The 19,246-nt window shown below is 39.2% G+C and overlaps 1 protein-coding gene across 3 annotated transcripts in view; it reads right to left on the bottom strand.

Moving 5' to 3' along the window:
• The window catches only part of bcas3 (BCAS3 microtubule associated cell migration factor), a 760,056-nt gene that overhangs the window by 316,908 nt on the left and 423,902 nt on the right, over positions 1-19,246 (bottom strand). For all 3 annotated transcript variants that reach the window (XR_007957928.1, XM_052035317.1, XM_052035318.1), the window contains 2 exons: positions 13,996-14,192; positions 12,468-12,565 (listed from right to left, as the gene is read on the bottom strand). Coding sequence is in view for 2 of the 3 variants with exons in the window: in XM_052035317.1 (XP_051891277.1) it covers positions 12,468-12,565; positions 13,996-14,192 (295 nt within the window). In the remaining variant the exon portion in view is untranslated. The remainder of the gene's footprint in view (positions 1-12,467; positions 12,566-13,995; positions 14,193-19,246) is intronic.

The raw sequence follows: 19,246 nt of genomic DNA, 5'->3' as shown, positions 1-19,246 counted from the left end.
ATTATAAATAAAACATGTTGGGAAGAGACAAATTTTAATTGCTTTGGAATAACTTTTCTAAGTTTTTGTGAACTTCAAGCAACATTCATAAACCTTCCAAACAGCACCAATTCTAACAGCACCAATTCTAACAGCAGTAAGCCTGCGGGTGTGGCTTACAGAGCTGTCAAAACATTTCAGGGTAGGGTCTGCCTCACCAATCAGTAGCCAGTTTTGGGAACACTTAACAGGTAAGTGAATGTTGGGGAGCAGTGAGTGAGCCAAAAACATATTGCAAGCTATGCATCATTGGTACATGGTGATTAGGTGTTTTTAAAAACATTGTGCTATGATGAATCCCAAGCTGGAGTTTCTTTTAATTTCAAAAGTGGTATTTAAATGCTAGTGATTGATGGTGATTGACTTTTCTACTTCTCAACAAGCTATCTGACGACAAACAATCTGCTGGACAAACTCAGCAGGTCGAGCAGCATCTCTAGCTACCTGACATCAAGTCATGGATCATCAGCTGGAATTCTCCAGACAGCACTGCATCATTTCCCTCCTAGTGGGACTTAGTTGTGCACAAAAGACCTAGGTGTGTTTTTCCCCACTTCACAACAGTGACATTACTTCAAAAGTACTTCATGGATGGTGAAATCGTTAGAGATGCCCGAGACTATTAATATACTTTAAATACAATTCTTCCTTTGTCTCTGTTTCCTCAATTTATGGAAAGCCACTTACCTTTGTATTAAGAGGAAATTTCAAGATTGGCTCCACTTTATCTCTGCAGTCCTGTATGCAATCTGTTCTGCTTTATGATCCATTCCTCCCCCTCCTTTTGTTCCAATACCAGCAAACTTTCAGCTATTACACACATGCAGTCTGAAGCTCTGCCCAAAATTCTTCACCTTGCTACTTTGCCCATCTTCAAAAGCCTCCTCAAAATCTACTTCTTGGTTACACCTTCTGTAACGTCATTCCTAATTCCCATTCACTGTAAAGCACAGAGGGAAAATACGTAATTAACATGTTACAATCATAGAATTATACAACGGCTCATAGTCACAACACAGGAGGCCATTCAACCATTGCGCCTGTGCCAGCTGTTTGAAAGAACTATTCAACTATAATTTCCCATAGCTTTAAATATTTATGTAAATCCCTTTGGAAAGTTGCAAATGGATATGCTACTCAGGTAATGCAGTACGTTCCAAAACAACTCTGCCCAAAAAACACCTAATTTTCCCGCTTAAATCTGTATTGCTTGATTCCTAAACCCTTCTATCAGTGGAAACAATCTCTTTCTATTAAAACTCCTCATAACATTGAAACTAACCTTAAATCTTCCCTGCTTCTGTGAGGAACATCTTGGGTTCTCTATTCTCTACACATGACTTTAGAGTTAGAGTATTTCATTAAGATTTGAATGATTTTCAGAAAGTGACTCTAACTCTGCCTGAGATACATGTTCTTGTTAAACCATCTTCCAATCTTTACTGTGATTTTTTAAAAAAATGTTTTCATTTCAAAAATCCTGCCAAGTGGTTTGGGTTCACTACATAAACATCACCTCTAGTCCATAACTTAACACCCCATAATTATAATACAATGTAAGTAAAGTCAATTAGACTATCAGATTCAATATGCAGGCCCTGTCATGAAACGGCTAAGGAAACCACAAAATCAATGACCATAGTGCTGAGTTAAACCTCACCTATCTAAATAATCACCATTAAAAGACAACAGGTTTTAAAGACTAATTCAGTCAATTAATGATATTTAATGCCAATGTGTTTAAATAACCAGCTGTTAACCATTTAAACTACTTTTAAATACAAAATCATTTAAAAAACATGCTCTCAGGTCATGTCATAGAATCACAGAATCATACAGCATGAAAACAAGCCCTTCAGCCCAACTCATCCATGCCGACCAAGCAACTTTTTCACACAGAGGGTGCGAGATATGGACAAGCTGCCAGAGGAGTGGTTGAGGCAAGTACAATAACATTTATAAAACATTTAGACAGGTACATGAATAGGGAAGGTTCAGAGGGATATGGACCAAGCATGGACAAATGGGACTAGGTTTGTACAAGCTTTTTTTAAACTTCCAGATACATAGGGATAATTTTGAAATATGATCATACTGGGGAGTCAAATTTATTCAGTATCATCATGTCACCTTTCCATTTGTCGAATATACAATGGATTATTTTAAGGTTCTGTACCTAATCGTGACAGATATTTACATACCAAGAACCTGCAAACTAGTTAATCCAGTTAATCAACCATGGGAAGAACATTGATCAGAGTTCCAGAGGAAGACTCTGCTTCAATTTATTTGTGCAGCAGGCTCAAGAGGCTGTACTGCAATTTGTATTCATATATAGCACTTTTAGTTCAATCTCTCATCTGAAGAATGGCACCTTCAATCATAATAATGGTCCTTTGGTGCTGCACTAAAATATTGGTATATGTTCTAAGGGGCTGATGGCATGGCTTCTGTTGCCAATTGAGCAAAGCTGATTCACTACTAACAAAGCAGTTACTTGATATTTACAATATCATGTGAACTTTGTTGCGATTAAGGTGTATGATTATTCTCTACAAACACGAGGCAATTTTTTTAACATACAATTGATGTCAGGAAAGTATATTAAGATATCCCAGAAGAGTTTGAAAGCTTAGAGTTGTGGGTCTCCTTGTGAAGGGCAGCTAACAGTAGAGTACATACCACACACACAGAGTGTACAATGAAGAAAGACTGAAATTTATGCAGTTCTCAGAACTTCCTAGGGCACTTTAAATGCAGCATTTTGATGCAGTCACTGTATGCAGCCAATTTGCACAGCAGGTTCCTACAAACAACAAGAGATGATCTGTTTTTAGTGATGTTGATTAAGGGATAACTCTTAGCCAGAGCACAGGGATGAACTTACCTAGCCCTTCTTTTTTGAGTATTTCTGCAGTACCTTTAACTGAAAGGGCAGATGGAGCTTCCGTTAAATATCTCTCTGAAAGACGACACTTCTAACAGTACACTGTTCCATAAGTACTGCAATAAAGTAGTCAAATCTTTGCTGTGAGATTGGAAATCACAGCTGACTCAGGGACGTGAGTCACAGCTGACATTGTTTAGAATATCGTATAGTACGAGAGATATCAAATTCTTTATTTAATTCAACAAAACAGTACCTCTTCCTTTATTTTATATTTGGTTGAATGCTTGATTACACATCAACCAGAGTATAATTACACAATCTGAGATCCCTATGTATGGATATTGATCTATGTATCTACCGTGATCATTGAATATCAATAAGATGTCAATCAAAGTTAATGAATACAGGATACAGAGATGGCAGATATAGGACATAAAGAATCAAACTGAGTAAATCTTATTTTTTATACACAACTGCTCATGTGTGCTGACTCAGCTGATTAATTGACCTTGGCCAAGGTGGCAATAAAGATATAACAATCCTTTGCACATTCTGCTCACTAATACACATTACAAGTACATATTGACAGGGAAGTGTCCTAGCAATTCAGTGGCATGTCTCAAACTCTGAGGTATCAGAGTCTTATTAGTACTTGAGCTGTTTCCAACAATTCCTTTAGGAAAGCAGGAAAAGAGATAAAACTGAGGAGAGAATACACATCACGAACCGTGAAATGTTAATTACTAGATGGTTTCTGAACAACAGTTGCTTTAATCTCACTACAAATCACTTGTTTTTCTTTCATTCTTATAGAAAGGGAAATGCCCATATGTATATAAAACCTTATTATATTGTGATAATGACTCAAAGCACTTTACATAATAAATGTAATGGAGTGTAGCGGCCATTATGATGCAGAGCAATTTACAGCAAAATGTCATTCAGATATAAAGAGATGATCAACTAGTTAATCTACTTTGGCTGAGGAACAAATATTGCTGAAGTTACAAAGAAAACTGTCTTCTCTGTACAGTACTAAGGAATTGTTAACATTTCCCAAACATGTGAAAAGGCCAGTCCGGATGAAGTGTCTGGACCTGAAATGTCGACTGTCCATTTCCCTCATAGATGCTGCCTGACCTGCTGAGTTCCTCCAGCAGCTGTTTTTTTTTACTTTAATAGTCCTCTTTAAGGATGGTAGGTCCAAGGATGCAGCCCTCCTTCAGTGGTACACTGTGATGTCTGGCAGACTGTGTTTTAATTCTATTCACATAGTTACTAACCTGTGTGCATTTTTACTTCAATAACTGAACAAACTAAAGCACTGGATGGAAGACAATTGTGACATGGAACTTCTGAGCACTTTTACATCAATGTACTGAACAAACTAAAGCAGTGGATGAAAAATAATTGTGATGTGGAACTTTAAACAGACAGTTTGGAAAAATAAGCTAAAATAAATAATATGTTACATATTTACTGTCAGGTATAAAGTCAATAAATATGAAGTTATTCACATTGATAAGAAGAATATTTTTATAAATGTAGGGTAATTAATACTAGTTGATGTTTACAGAATCGGGTGTCTTGCACATAGTTCACAAAACATTGGTGTAGCAAGGAACTAGGAAGGCAAAGAACAAGTTGGGTTTTATTGAAAAGAGGTTGGAGTATAAGAGTGAGGACACCTTGCTACATTTGTACACAGCTGTGCAGTGACTTGACTTCAAATACTATGCACAGTTTTAGTCTCCTTTGCACAAGAAGGATATATGTACCTTGGAAACAATGCAATAATGGTTTACAACATTTTGAGAGGTCGTGGGGAAAGATTAAGGAGAATGGTCTTCTGTAGATGAAAAGAAACATATAAGCTAATGAAGGAGATTGATGGGATGGATGTTCAAATACCATTTCCATTGGTTGAAATTCCAGAATCAGGATGTGATTTTAGGAAACAGTTTGGACATTTACAACTGAGGTCAGGATGTAACTCTTCTTTCAGAGGCTGGGAACCTTTTGAATTCCCAGCCCTAGAGGGCTATCGGTGATCAATAGTTGAGTCAAGGCTGAGGAGGTAGATTTTTGGAATCTGGGGGATCAAGGAATGTAGGCAGGATAGTGGAATTGCACCATTACCTCAAGTGGATGAAATTCATCTTCAAGTCAGTATGTCAACAGAGCCTTGATTGACTGATAAAAAGGGAATTTGAAAATCAAGACCTCAAACCTGGCAGAAAACTCATGGTCTACCCATGCAGCAGTGATACCTGTCTGGTAGAAAATGAATTTGATGTTTATATGCTTTTGAGACCTGGACTACCTACAGAAGGCACTTCAAATCATTGGAAAGATACCATCACCACCTTCTCCAAAAACCCTTCCAAGCTCTCTGGGAGGATCACATTCTCTCCCAGGCCAGTATAAACTAGTATTGAGCTGCTAGTTACACTCAATCAGCTTGAGTGGACAGGTCTCGTTGTTTGCATGCCTGTGCCAGACTCCTGAAACAGACACCCTATTGAGCTTTGTCATGGGAAGAGATTACCAGTTGGACAGAGGATTCGAGAATGTTCTCAAGCCTCCCTTGCAGAGATGTTACATTTCCACTGACATGTCTGGTCCACTTGAATCTCTGGTCCATGACCATTCAAAAGTGAAGAGTCTAATGGATGACACAGAGAACCTTGAGTCCATGCGTCAGAAACACGCACAAGCTCCAGTAAACTACCTTACAAATCCAGTCACAATTCCAGTCAGGTACCTCCTGCCCCATCTGTATAAGAGTCTGGGGGCTTCTTCCTTGGCCTGGTGTGCTATCAAGTCATCCTTGTTCCTGGGGGATTGTCTCAGAAGAAGAATGGTGTATCAGGCTTGAAGGGCCAGGGAGCCTATCCCTGCCCTAATTTTTTATGTTCTTATTACTCGTTATGTTTATTATTTTTTACGTTTTTATTCTTATGACTCTACAAATCACTCTTTGATCTAGAAAGAATACATACACCAAATGCAAGTTGAAAAATGCAAGGTGGAAGTTCGCAACTGCAAATGAAAAAAATTCTTGATTTCTTCAATATTCAGAAATTAATTGATCTCAATTTTGATTGCAATCAATGACTGAGCCTCCATAGCCCTCTGAGGTAGAGAATTCCAAAGATACACTACCCTCTGAGTGGAAATTTGTCTCCTCCTAGACTCTTCAGCTGGTGGAAATGTCCTTCTAGCAGTCACCCTGTTGAGCCCTGTAAACATTTTGTCAGTTTCAATGAAATCTTTCAATCTTCTACACTCTATTGAATATAAGCCTTGTTTGCCTCATCTCCCTTCATTCAGCAGACCCACCATCCCAGGAGCTATTCTGGTGAACCTTTGGACTTCCCTGTGTGAGGAGACTGAAATAGTACGCAATACTGCAGCTGCAGTTTCACCAATATAATTACAGTAGGAGTCTTTTACTGCTGAACTGAAATCCTCTCATAATAAAGGCCAACATGCCAATTGCCTTCCTAATTGCTTGTTACACCTGCACGTCACCTTCTTGTGTACAAGGTCACTCAGATCCCTTTGAACGTCATTTAAAAATATTTGTGCATTGAAGTGGATGGACTCTTGCCCATGCCTATATCCCTTGAAGCAAGTATCATCATTACACTCTCCTCCACAATCACAATCCCACCAAGTTTTGAGTCTTGTGTCATCACCAAACTCGGAAATAAGACATTTAGTCCCATCAGCCAAATTGTTGATATAAATGATGACGAGGTGGGGCCAAGCACTGATTCCTGCAGGAGCCCAGAGCCTGCCAATCTAAGAAACTGTCACTTATTCATGCTCTTTGCTCTCTGTTAACTAATTCTCAAGTTATGCCAGTATATTACCTCCAATTCTATGTGCTCTCAACATGTTGACCAACCTCATCTCCAAATACCTAGACCTAGGACTCAACACCTCCTTTTGCAACTAGATCCTTGACTTCCTGACCAACAGACTGCAAGCAGTAAGAATAGGCAGCAACGCCTCCACCACGATTATCCTCAACACTGATGCCCCACAAAGCTGCATCCTCAGCTCCCCACTTTATTCCCTACATACTCATAACTGCATGGCATGATTCTGCTCTAACTCCATCCACAAGTTGCAGATAATACCACCATGTCGGGCCAAATCTCAAATAATGATGAATCAGGAGTACAGGAAGGAGATAGAGAGCCTTGTGTATGGTGTCATGACAACAACCTTTCCCTCAATGTTGGCAAAACAAAAGAGCTGGCCACTGACCTCAGGAAAGGAGGGTGGTCTACACATTCCTGTTTACCTCAATGGCTCTGAGGTCGAGAGGGTTGAGAGCTTCAAATTTCTAGGGGTAAACATCATCAATAATTTGTCCTGGTCCAACCACATAGACGCCATGGCCAAGAAAGCGCACCAGCGCCTCTACTTTCTCAGGAAGCTAAAGAAATTTGGCATGTCCCCTTTGATCCTCACCAAATTTTATAGATGCACCACAGAAAGCATCCTATATGGATGTATCACGGCTTGGTTTGGCAACTGCTCTACCCGAGACCACCAGAAACTGCAGAGAATTGTGGACACAGCTCAGCACATCATGAAAACCAGCCTCCCCTCCATAGACTGTGTTTAACCTTCTCGCTGTCTCAGTAATGTAGCCAACATAATCAAAGACCCCACCCACCCCGGACATTCTCTCTTCTCCTCCCTTCCATTGGGCAGAAGATACAAAAGCCTGACAGCACGTATCACTGGGCTCAAGGACAGCTTCGAACCCGCTGTTATAAGACTATTGAATGGTCTCCTAATATGATAAGATGGACTCCTGACCTCACAATCTACCTTGTTATGGCCTTGCACCTTATTGTCTGCCTGCACTGCACTTTCTCTGTAACTAATATTTTATTCTCCATTCTGTTATTGTTATAGGGCAGGCACGATAGTGTAGCGGTTAGTGCAACATTATTACAGTGCCAGCAACCTGGGTTCAATTCTGGCCACTGTCTGAAAGGAGTTTGTACGTTCTTCCCGTGCCCACGTGGGTTTCCTCCGGATGCTCCGGTTTCCTCCCACATTCCAAAGGTGTACAGGTTAGGAAGTTGTGGGCATGCTATGTTGGCGCCAGAAGCATGGGAACACTTGCGGGCTGCCCCCAGAACACACTATGCAAAAAGATGCATTTCACTGTGTATTTCGATGTACATGTGACTAATAAAGACATCTTATCTTGTACCACTTGAATGAACTGATATGACAAAATGTTCTGTATGGATGGCATGCAAAACAACGTTTTTCACTGTACCTTGGTACATGTGACAATCTCCTGTGAGGGACCTCATCGAAGGCCTTCTGAAAATGTAATCACTGGTTCCTTCTTTTCTATTTTTACATGTCACATCCTCAAAGACTCTAATAGATTAGTCAAATAATTTCTCATTCACTCATCCAAGATGACAATGCTCACATAAAATATATTCCACATTTTCTCTACCACTGATGTTAGGCTAACAGGTTGGTCATTCCCTGCCTTGTCTCTCCCTCCTTTCTTCAATAGTGGTGTCACATTTGCTATCCTCTAATCTGCAGGAACCATTCAGAATCTATGGAATGTTGAAAGATAATAAACAAAGCATCCAACATCTCTATAACCACCTCTTTAAAAAACTTTGGCAAATAATGATCAGGTCCTTGGGAATTATTGGCCTTCAGACTCACCAACTTCTTAACACTTATTTCCTTCAGTTCCTCATTCTTGCCAGACCCTTGGTTTTCTAGTATTACTGGCAGGTTTGTTTGGGTCTTCTTCCATGAAGATAGCAACAAAGTTTTTGTCTAAGTTCTTTGCGATTTCCTTATTCTTATTATAAATTATCCTGTCTCTGTAAGCAGCCACATTTGCCCTTGCTATTCATTTCCTTTTCACAAACCAATCAAAGTTCTTACAGTCCATTTTATGTTTCTCGCCATTTTACTCTTGTATTCTACCTTCCTTTTCTTCATCAATTTCTTGTCCTCCTTTGCTGAGTTCTAATATGTTTCCAATCCATAGGCATACTGCTATTTCTAGCAACTTTACAAGCCACTTCCTTTGATTTAATACTATCTTTAATTTCTCCTGTCTGCTACACACAGACCACTTCTCCTCTTAGATTTTTTTCCTTAAAGGTTTTATTTTTGAAGATCACACATTATTTACATGATTTCATAAAATCATGGTACTAATTAAGGGATGAAGAATAAATTACTACTCTATTTACAGACGGCATGATCTGTGTTTGGAATGCAACACTACCCCCAATTTGTTGCCCATATAGAATTACAGAAGCTAGTTATTTTAAACACATTTAGACGCAGCAACACCAATACTTACACATTCTTTCTAGCTTCTAGGTAATATATCATCAACATCACAACCAGAAGCCATTCTGAATTCTAAAAGTAATGCTCCAGTCCAAAATCAATATCTACACAGCTCCAAAGGTACGCAACTCTGATCTGAGCATGAAATCCCATATTTTTATTGTTTCCCGCTGTACAGAATTCACATCCAAATATTTAAAACATCTTACAATTAACTACTTTTAAAAAAATTCTCAACATAGTAAGTACATCTCAGTCTTCTGCCAAGTTTTCCCAAGAGATCACAGTGTAATTTAGCAATCTAATTGCTTTTGTGTAAAATGGAGTTTGTTCAGTGTTTTCTGTTTAGGTTCAGGAGCAGTGGCTGAATGGATATTTCAATGGGCCATGTTACAAAGATTTACAAATTGCTTATGTTTATTTGCATTTTATAGGAATCCTGATCCAAGCATAAAATGTTTCTTGGATGCTTACAGCACATTTATTAACCATGAATAACAACTACAGTGGAATGTTTTTCTGAAATGGTTTAAAAACTATATCAGATGCAACCACATAGTGTAAAATTAATCACTAGAAAGCCTATAGAAATAGAGATGGGCCAAGTTATGAATATAAATGAGTTAGTATATGTGTTAAAATGTAGACTAGGTAATACTGAGCACACTACTTTTTACAATCTGTCCACTTTGATCTATTTTTATTCTGAATATTGTATATAGTTACTTAAACATTTTGTGTTGTTGCCAGCATTGGACAAATGGAACTGATGGTGTGAGTGAACTGAATTTGCTCATATTCCACAGATAATCACCTCTTACTTGGTTATTCATAGCGGTTTCTCAATAATGTCAATAACACTCCTCATGAAGTCCTGAAACTTTTTATTGCTGTGCATTATCACACAGCCACTTGCGCATCAATACAGAACAGTCACTACTGTGGAATGATGCAACAATACAGCTCCAAAGTCAGCTCCGGGGAGATTCCCAAACAAGTTACCCCACTCCACAGGTTTTATAACGCAAGAAATACCGTACCAGTGCTGTATCAAAAAGCTTTGAAAAGATTTCCGACCTACTATGGCCTCTGGCTACTTCCTTAAGCATAGTTTAGTAGTCTTTTTTTTCTGTTGCTTTGGTCTTATGGATATTATAACCCATTCTTTCAATGGGTTTATAATTTACTGGCTAGGAGATGAGTTCCATGCATGTATCTAAATATGCATATATGGGCCTCTCTCTTGGCCATAGGATACCAAATTGCAGCCAGAAAATATAAATGATGAAAATCAATCCTGTAGACTGGTAGCTGCAGTAAAAATGCTGCCTTTAGTCCTTTGGCACTATTTGTTTTGTTTTTTTTAAATGGTCATTAAAGATAATGAAAGATGATTGAATATAAATGTTTGAGAAAATTGGCAGAAGTGGGTTTGGGCGGAAGACCAAAGCAAACCTCAATGTTAAAAGTTAAATTGGAAAGTGCCTTAGAAATTACATGTTAAACTACAGTACTACACTATTAACTCACTGCTCATTGCTGTTAACTGGGTGGCACCAAATCCAAATAGCTCAAGTCAATATGGACTTGGACTGTGTCACTGGGCTTGCACAGCAAGCTAGATTGTTAGAAAATATCATACATAACAGGAACTGGTGGTTCACTGAAAAACACTGAGCAACCACAAGCAGTGTAAGGTTTTTAGAAACTGACTCACAACCTTTATTTATGCCATTTGAGTTGTGTATCTGGATTACATCACACTGTGAGATTAAAATCAATGTAAAAAGAAGTTTTTCCAAAAATGTACTTGCCACATGCAGACTACGTGATGCATCCTTTACAATTCAAAGTCAATTTTAGCTTGACCAGCTTGTTGAGAACTAACAAGCTTGGGTGCAATGCTGGTTTTGTGCCCTACCTGATTCTATTTTACATTTAAGTCAACAGAGAGCATATTCAATTGGGTGTACAAGCAGATCCCATGGAATTTCCACCTGGAGACAAATTATAATTAACCCTTTATTCGGAGGTGAATAATGAACACATGTTTAGAAATATTACCAGATATGTCCAATATAGCAGAATGTGGAAATGTCACTAGTGAAACCTTTTCTGTTGTCACTGCTTGTGAAGCACAGCAAGACAGGCAATCCTGCAGATGCCTTCTGAATACATCAGCAACGATCCTTGATAAACTCACAGCTTCAATTTCTGTAGCAAGTGTTTCTCTCCTGTCTTACAGACATAAAATATACCCTTGAGAGGAAACAACAGTGTGAGTCACATGATTTGAACTTGAATTTTCTCGTGGAAGTTCAGGGAGTTCCACATGCTTAATCTATTCATTCATAAAGGTACATTAAAAAGTAAACACACATGTTTTTGCGGGAAATACTGTAAAGAGGAACTTTTGATCAATCATTCAGAACATCATGGCACCCACAGTAATTCTATGTTGACAAGTACAAGTGAAATGGCTTGAAGGTGGAAGAAAACATAACACTGTTTCATAATATGGTGTCAACTTACATGAAAGTGGAGAGTATCTTGCTTGCTACTTACAATCAAAATGAGGACATTTTAATTGTGAGTTGATTTAATTGTCTGATTTACCACTGGTGCTCCAGATCTGCTGGAGCAGAACACAAGAGTTCCAAACTACCAGATATTTAATGTGGGCATCAGGAAGCAGAAGTCCTGTGCAATGTGTTTAGGCAGACAGACCAAACAAAGGTGTCAGTTTTCTCCTATCAAGTTGTTAAGAAATTACTTTGCTATTGCAAATGGATACTTGCCTTGCCAAAAACACCCACCTCCCATAAATGAATAAAAAAGATTTAATGTAACATAAGCGGCTCACTCTCACAATGAAAATCATTAAATGCATAATCTAGTCACTATCAGCCATTCAATGATCACCCATTGACACTGTGCACAGCCAGTGCCAGTCTACCATCAGACAAAAGACATTTACAAGAGTATCAATTTTAAACACATTATTACTATTTCTTGAAATGGTTTTCAACACAGCAAAAATATCAAAGGAATTTGCCAATAACCCAACAATCTTAACTGGAGCATCACAAGCTTTCAATGAACAAAGTCTAGCAGTTAAAAGTATTACATCTCCTCCTCTCTCTTCACAAAATGCATTTTGGTTCCCTACCTGATCCAGCATCAATCACTGTTGAAAGAGTTCTCCGATCAGCAATTACCCTTGATGATCCAGGCATGCTCACAGGTTCTGAGCGGACGGGCTGGATTCTGCCACCGTAACATAGAGAAGTAAAGTGTTACACACCCAAATGGTGAAAGTAACTGGCCGGTTATTTACAAATAGAGCTTTCAATATAATGACTAAAATTACAACTAATCTTATCCATGAAGATGTTCTACAACTTGGTCAAATTCAACATTCTGCTGCTCAGTTTGTCTGTCAGAAATATAACAATGACAACCCTCCACAGACGAGTTGCAAATAGGTGCCTCAGACTACCACATGGGGAGATACTTCACAGCACTTTGGAGAGAATCTTCCCAGTCAGACAACCTCAGCTCCTTTGGTTACATTTTCACTGCTTAAGGTTTGTGAATTTATCCCATTGACTTAGGCTCATAATCAAAGCTGACACCCCATGCACAGTGAGAGAGGGCTGCACAACTGAAGTAGTTTAGATTAGATGTTAAATTGATCTCTCAGGTGAATGGAGAAAATCTCAAGCTCTATTTAAAGTAAGAAAGTTTTACTTATTATCCTGAGGCCAATATTTATCCTAAAACAAACATAATTAAAACAGATTATTTAGTAATTATCACAATATTGTCTGTGGAAAAACAACATATTGGGTAGCTGCACACTTATGGATTTGAATCCCTTCTTGCAAATGCCGATATTGGTATTGGCTTCTGGAACTTGTATTCTGTTGATAGAATCCTGAAATCTTGATAGTCAGAAAATACCCTTCACTCTCATTAGTTGATTTCCTTTACATTCGTAAAGCTCTGTGCAAATATGGGTTAATTTATGCAGTAATGTGCAGCTAGTGTAAGGATTTAATTCTATTACCATTTAGGAGCTAGAGGTGGACATCCCAATTGCTGAACCTGGGGCAGTTAATACAGTAGATACTGCCTCACTTGTGAAATGGAAATGCAGAAAACAGAACTCATCTAATGATCCAAAAAAATTGGTCTTTGCCCAGAGAGCAGTCTGAATAAAACTCCAGATCACTTTACACCAGAAGATGTGTCCTGAGGAATTGTTCATCTTCCAACAACCCATGCAGTGGTGTGGAAACAATCAAGTACTTAGTTTCAACCTATCTTATGCCAGCAATTTCCCAAAATGCCTGGGACATGCACCTTGGCAAAATGAAGACTTAACAAAAGGCAGAAGTTGGAAGAGACCAAAAAAGGTCTATAATGCCAAAAAAACAAGAGTGATTCCAACAAAGGTTAAACAGTATTAAGTCTAAAGTGGCCAGGCCTTCTTGACTGGGTGCCCACCATGTCAAATTTAGAGCCCCATCCAAACTCATGAATTATTGAAAAGAGGCTTGTCATGCTGATAGCAACTTCATTTCCTTATCCCAAGTTGTAGGCTATTCAAACACATGGTGTCGGGACCAGATCTTCCATTCCGAACAAAGCTCTGCAGCATCACTAATGTTCACAAATTTTGTTTATTTCCTTACCTCAGACTATTGAGTTCTAAATCATCAGTATCAAAGTCCATTAGTGGCTGTGGTGTGTCACAAGGCCCATGTGACTGAAGTACTGAGGAACTGGAAGAAATCACTGTTGTTTGTCCTGAAGGATGGATTGTCTTAAATTGAAATTGTGGGCCCATCCACAAACGCCTGTGGGGTCCTGTATGTGTCACAATCTCCACCTGAAAATAAACATGTCATGTTGAAAAGTCAAGAAAGCCATGGGAACATTTATGAACACTGTATATCTGTGGATACTGCATTAAACACAGACCACCAGAAAATCCTCTGTATGTAAATACCGTCATAGGAAATAGCAGCAGTAACAGAAGGGAGTCAGTCATCACCTCGAGCTTGCTCGCTACTCCCACAAGATGATGGTTATTTCAACACCATTTCCCTATCCTAGCCCCATATCCTTTGATTAATATCTAGATACTATGAATTTCCATTTTGAATCAACTCAATTACTGAGCCACTGCCATTCTCCAGGGCAGTGCATTCCAAAGATTTACCACCCTATATTAGCAGAAAATTTAAAAGGATCCCCAAAGGCTTGCATTCATTAATATGGCACCTTATCACACATTATTCCATATGAAGTGAAGTGCTATCACTGTTCCAGTTAAGTAAATCTTGCAGCCATTTTGTGTACAGCAAAATCACATGCACATCATTCAAACAGACAACAACCTGTCTTTAACAAACTAAAATGTTACAAGGCGCACTTCACAGTCATTTTCAGAATAAATTTGACATTGCAACAAATAAGAGGTAGGAAATGAAGTAGATTTTAAAGAACAACTCAAGGGAGTAAAAAGAGGAGAGGATGAAGGTTTAGGAAGGGAATTCTAAAGCGAATTTACCAATTTGTTTTTGATGATGGAGGATGCATTACTGACACGGATGCCTTGTACTTCAAGTAGTGCCATGGAACAGTGACACAGGGCCTATCTTTCATGCTTCATCTTAAGGCTGGAAAGATCTGAAAATGCAACACCTCTTCACCCCGGCAGTGGCTTTTTGTCTACATATTCAAGTCTGGATTTAGACTTAAATACATTCCAAAAATGTTTTCCAAAGTCCTTGTGAGTTGCTGTTAGACTAGGATTTTCAAAATCTTTGCTGCAAAGATTAAAAGGGTTAAGATGAGTCCAGAGTATGCAGATGAAATGAAAGCTGTGTGAGCATTTGGGCTGACGAGTAAAGAGGCCTTTGCTTTTTCTGCTTTACTACATACTCTTAGTGATACTAATTGCCTCCTTAGAAATAAGGCAAATGGGGCAATGGGTAGTGTAGTGCTGATTGCATGCTATCCTTTTACCATGGCAATCTACACTGTGCATCCAACACAGCCTGGCAAGGCTCATTTAGATAAAATGAGATAACTGGGTACTCAAGCACATACAAACCAAATCAAAGCTACCCTTCATTCAATCTGAATTGCAAAATGCATGCTGACATTATTCTTTTCACGCAAGCAATACAAAATATATTGAAAATATTTGGTGAAAACAGAACAAGAATAGTTTGAGTGGAAAATGGAATCATTCAAGAACTCTGACAGTGAGAGCTTCAAAAGAGCAAGGCACACCCTCACACACTCCCACAGGGACAATGAGGGGGATCCACAACTAAAACCACAATTCAAAAAGTGATATGTTGCAAGAGAAGCAGATGGGTACTTCTGCTTTGTTTTATCTATTTAATTCTCTCAAATAAAAGTAATGGTAGGGACTTTAGACTGTGGTAGGTAGTACCTGGGGTGGAATAAGGTCCCTAGAAAAATTAGTATTCCAGAGGGAGTAATTTAATCCAAGGGTTATTAACGGCAGGAAAGTTCAGCCCCATGCCATGCTCCTCCTGTACTATGTCGGAAATCAGGGATCATGTGTGTCCAGCTGCAGCTTGGAGCTGACAAGCTGGACAGCTGGATTGTGGATGGATTCATTGTGGAGCATCTGCATAGCATATTTAGAGACAGGCAGACCATGTGAAAGTGACAACATTATCGAGGAAGCAGCATCAATGCAGAGTAGGGATGTCTTGCAACAATTGTACAGCGCCTTATTATGTGCAGTTTTGATCTCCCTATCTACGCAAGGATGTTCTTGCTATGGAAGGAATACAGTGACAGTTCACTGGGCTAATTCCTGGGATGGCAAGAATAACATGAAGAAGGATTGGGTCAATTAGATCTATATTTGCTGGAGTTTGGAAGAATGAGAGGTGGTCTCATAGAAACTTACAAAATTCTAACAGGACCATTTTGTGCAGTTCTGGTTGCTAAATTATAGGAAGGATGTGGTTGCGCTCGGCAGAGTGCAGAGGCGATTCACCAGGATGTTGCCTGGATTAGGAACTTTAGTTATGGAGAGAGACTGTTTGCCCTGGAGTGGAGGAGGCTGGGTGACCTGATAGTGGTATATGAGATTATGAGAGACATAGATAGGTAGATAGTCAAGATCTTTTTCAAATGGTTGCAGTATCAAAAAACAAGATGGCATAGGTTTAAGGAATTTTAAAGGGAATCTGAGGGTAATTTTTTTTTACAAAGAGTGGTTGATATCTCAAACCTGCTGCCAGAGGAGGTGGTGGAATCAGATACAATTACTACATTTAAGAGGTATGTAGGCAGACACTTAAATAGGCAATGCACATGAGGGTATGGTCCTAATATGGGCAAATGGGATGAGCAACAAGGTTGGCATAGACATGATGGCTGAAGGACCCGTTTCTGTGCTGTATGACTATGACTGGAGAGGTTAGAGGCTGGGAGGATATTCCCATTGACAGGGAACTGCAGAGTCAGGGCTCACTATCCAAGGATAATGGATAAGCCATGAAGGACTGAGACGAGGAGAATCTTCTCTCAGAGGGTGGTGGACCTGTGGAATTCTGTATCACAGAAAGCAGTGCAAGTCAAATTATTAAATATATTCAAGAAGTTGGATATAGTTCTTGCGGCTAAAGAGATCAAAGGTCATGGGGAGCAAGCTGGAACGGGGTACTGAATTTGGATGGTCAGCTATGTTTATATTGAATGATAGAGCAGGCTCACAGACCAAGTACTACTATTTTCTATGTTTCCGTGTCAACAGAAGTATTTCAGAGATTAGGAACATTGTTTTGATAGTGAAAGGTGCTTTCCAAAATTTAACTCGACACACCTCACAAAATCATAAAGGACAGACGAAGCCTATTCAGTTCATCACACCAATGATGGCTCTTTGAAAGAACTATCCAATTAGTTTTACTTTGCTAATTTGGAAGTTAATCATAAAAGTGTTGTATTCACTCACAAAATAAAGTTTAAATAATGAAGCAAACAAGCACATGACTTATATCTTATTCACAACACACTTTACCAGATGGCCAGAGAAGCACAGGCTCCAGGGATTTAACTGAGAATATTTTTTCTGTTTCTGTTCATTACCCCCTCTCGTCCCCCTCCACCATCAACACAGGTCAGACTGACCTGCCTTTGTACAACAGAGTTGAGTAAGATCTCATGGGAATTATCCAATGCACAATTACTAAACTAAAACTTCCGCCATGTACAGCCTACCGCAGTTATGATAGCACATCAAAGTAACATTTAATCCAAACTGCACCCACAGTGAATATTTTTAAAATATTGAGCCAGATGCGGTCACACTAAGTATTGGAAGATTATGATCAGACAGTAAGTGATGAGTGTTCACGTCGACCTGAAGTGATGTTTTTCTGAAGCCGAAATATCCATGGGTGGCAGGTCAATGCAGTGTGCATAACGATGCCATGGACTTATTCCTCATTTCCTTCAATTCATCTTTACTGAAATCGATTCTCACCACGGGAGAAGACCGTCTGCTCCCAGGCCCCTGCTGCTCCTACTGTTACAGCTTTTGATCACAACCTGGAATATCTGTATGTTTTATAATGAAGACATTACTGACATCTAAACTAAAACCTTTTTTCGGTGGTAAGCATAGAACAATCAGCAAAATCTTAAAATTAAGGCTAATCACAGAAGGACTTCTTCAAACAAAAGGTAGTGGAGATCCAGAACAAACTACCCAACAACCCATCCCATCAGGCACCTCCCACCCCATCTGTGATAGAGTCTGCGAGTACCACATAGGCCTCATCAGTCACCGCAGAGCTCACGGAACTGGTGGAAGCCAGTCAGCCTCGAGCCAGCGGGACTGTCTAAGAAGTCCTCTTCTGATAAAAAAATGTCAGCGGTTCTATGTTGGCTAACCTTCAATCATCCTCTACCCTCTGCACCTGGACTTGTTCAGTTCCTTCTAACTGTGAGCCTAGCTGAGGAAGATATATAATATGCATCTCTGATTAGTTATATTACATGTACTTTGTGAATGCATTCCAGATTCCCTTTGACCAAAATTATAAAGGCTTCCATATCAAGCTCTTTACTCCATCACAAGAAAATTGAACAGAACGTATGTATGATGCCACCATACCTGGTGGTCAAATTCTTCCTTCCTTGCAGAGAAACTTGGTCTAAAACACACTGGTGCAAGAAAGCAGGCCAGAAGTAGGTCTCAAGCCCATTCCACCATTCAATTATATAACAGTTGATCTAAGTATTACCTCCATTCATGTAAATTCTAAATCTATATCTATGTGCCATAAAAATCTATTAAACTCAAGTTTTAAACTTTCAATCGGCCCTAACCAAAGCAGCTTTTGAGGGGAGGAAGTTGGAGATCTCCACTACCTTTAGTGTGCTGAAGTGTTCATCGGAATAGCCTCTTGTTCTGTGCATGCCACCAGAGAAAGGTTGCAGTTTGGATGTCAGTAATGTCTTCATTATAAAACATATTGCAGACTGTGTGATGATGATTATCAGTGTGCCAAAAATCTGCAGAAGGTCCTACTGATTTTTAACAGCAAGCCTTCTGAACCTGCTTGATTCTGGCACCAAAGGACCCTGTAACTTCAATTCTAGAAAATTTATCATGTGGATTTACAACTTCATCACCTGGACATTAAGCACTGCACAAGTGAAACACAGAGAGGAAATCTGGTCTGGCCAATATCCTTTCCACAACAGAAGTGATTTGAATGGAAGGTAGATCAGTCAGGTGCTAGTTTAGGAATATGATTCCTGCTCCTGATTTCCCAGGGAAAGTTTAATCCATTATTTCTTTGTTGTACCCAAAATGCTGTCAGACATGAGATGGCACCTTATTTACAGAGGATGACATAATGAACCCACACCAAGGCTTTC

Source organism: Pristis pectinata, chromosome 21 (genome assembly GCF_009764475.1).
Source record: "Pristis pectinata isolate sPriPec2 chromosome 21, sPriPec2.1.pri, whole genome shotgun sequence".
NCBI classification, from domain to species: domain Eukaryota; kingdom Metazoa; phylum Chordata; class Chondrichthyes; order Rhinopristiformes; family Pristidae; genus Pristis; species Pristis pectinata.
Note: the sequence above shows the minus strand (reverse complement) of the source record. Positions and strands in the feature narration are given on the sequence as shown.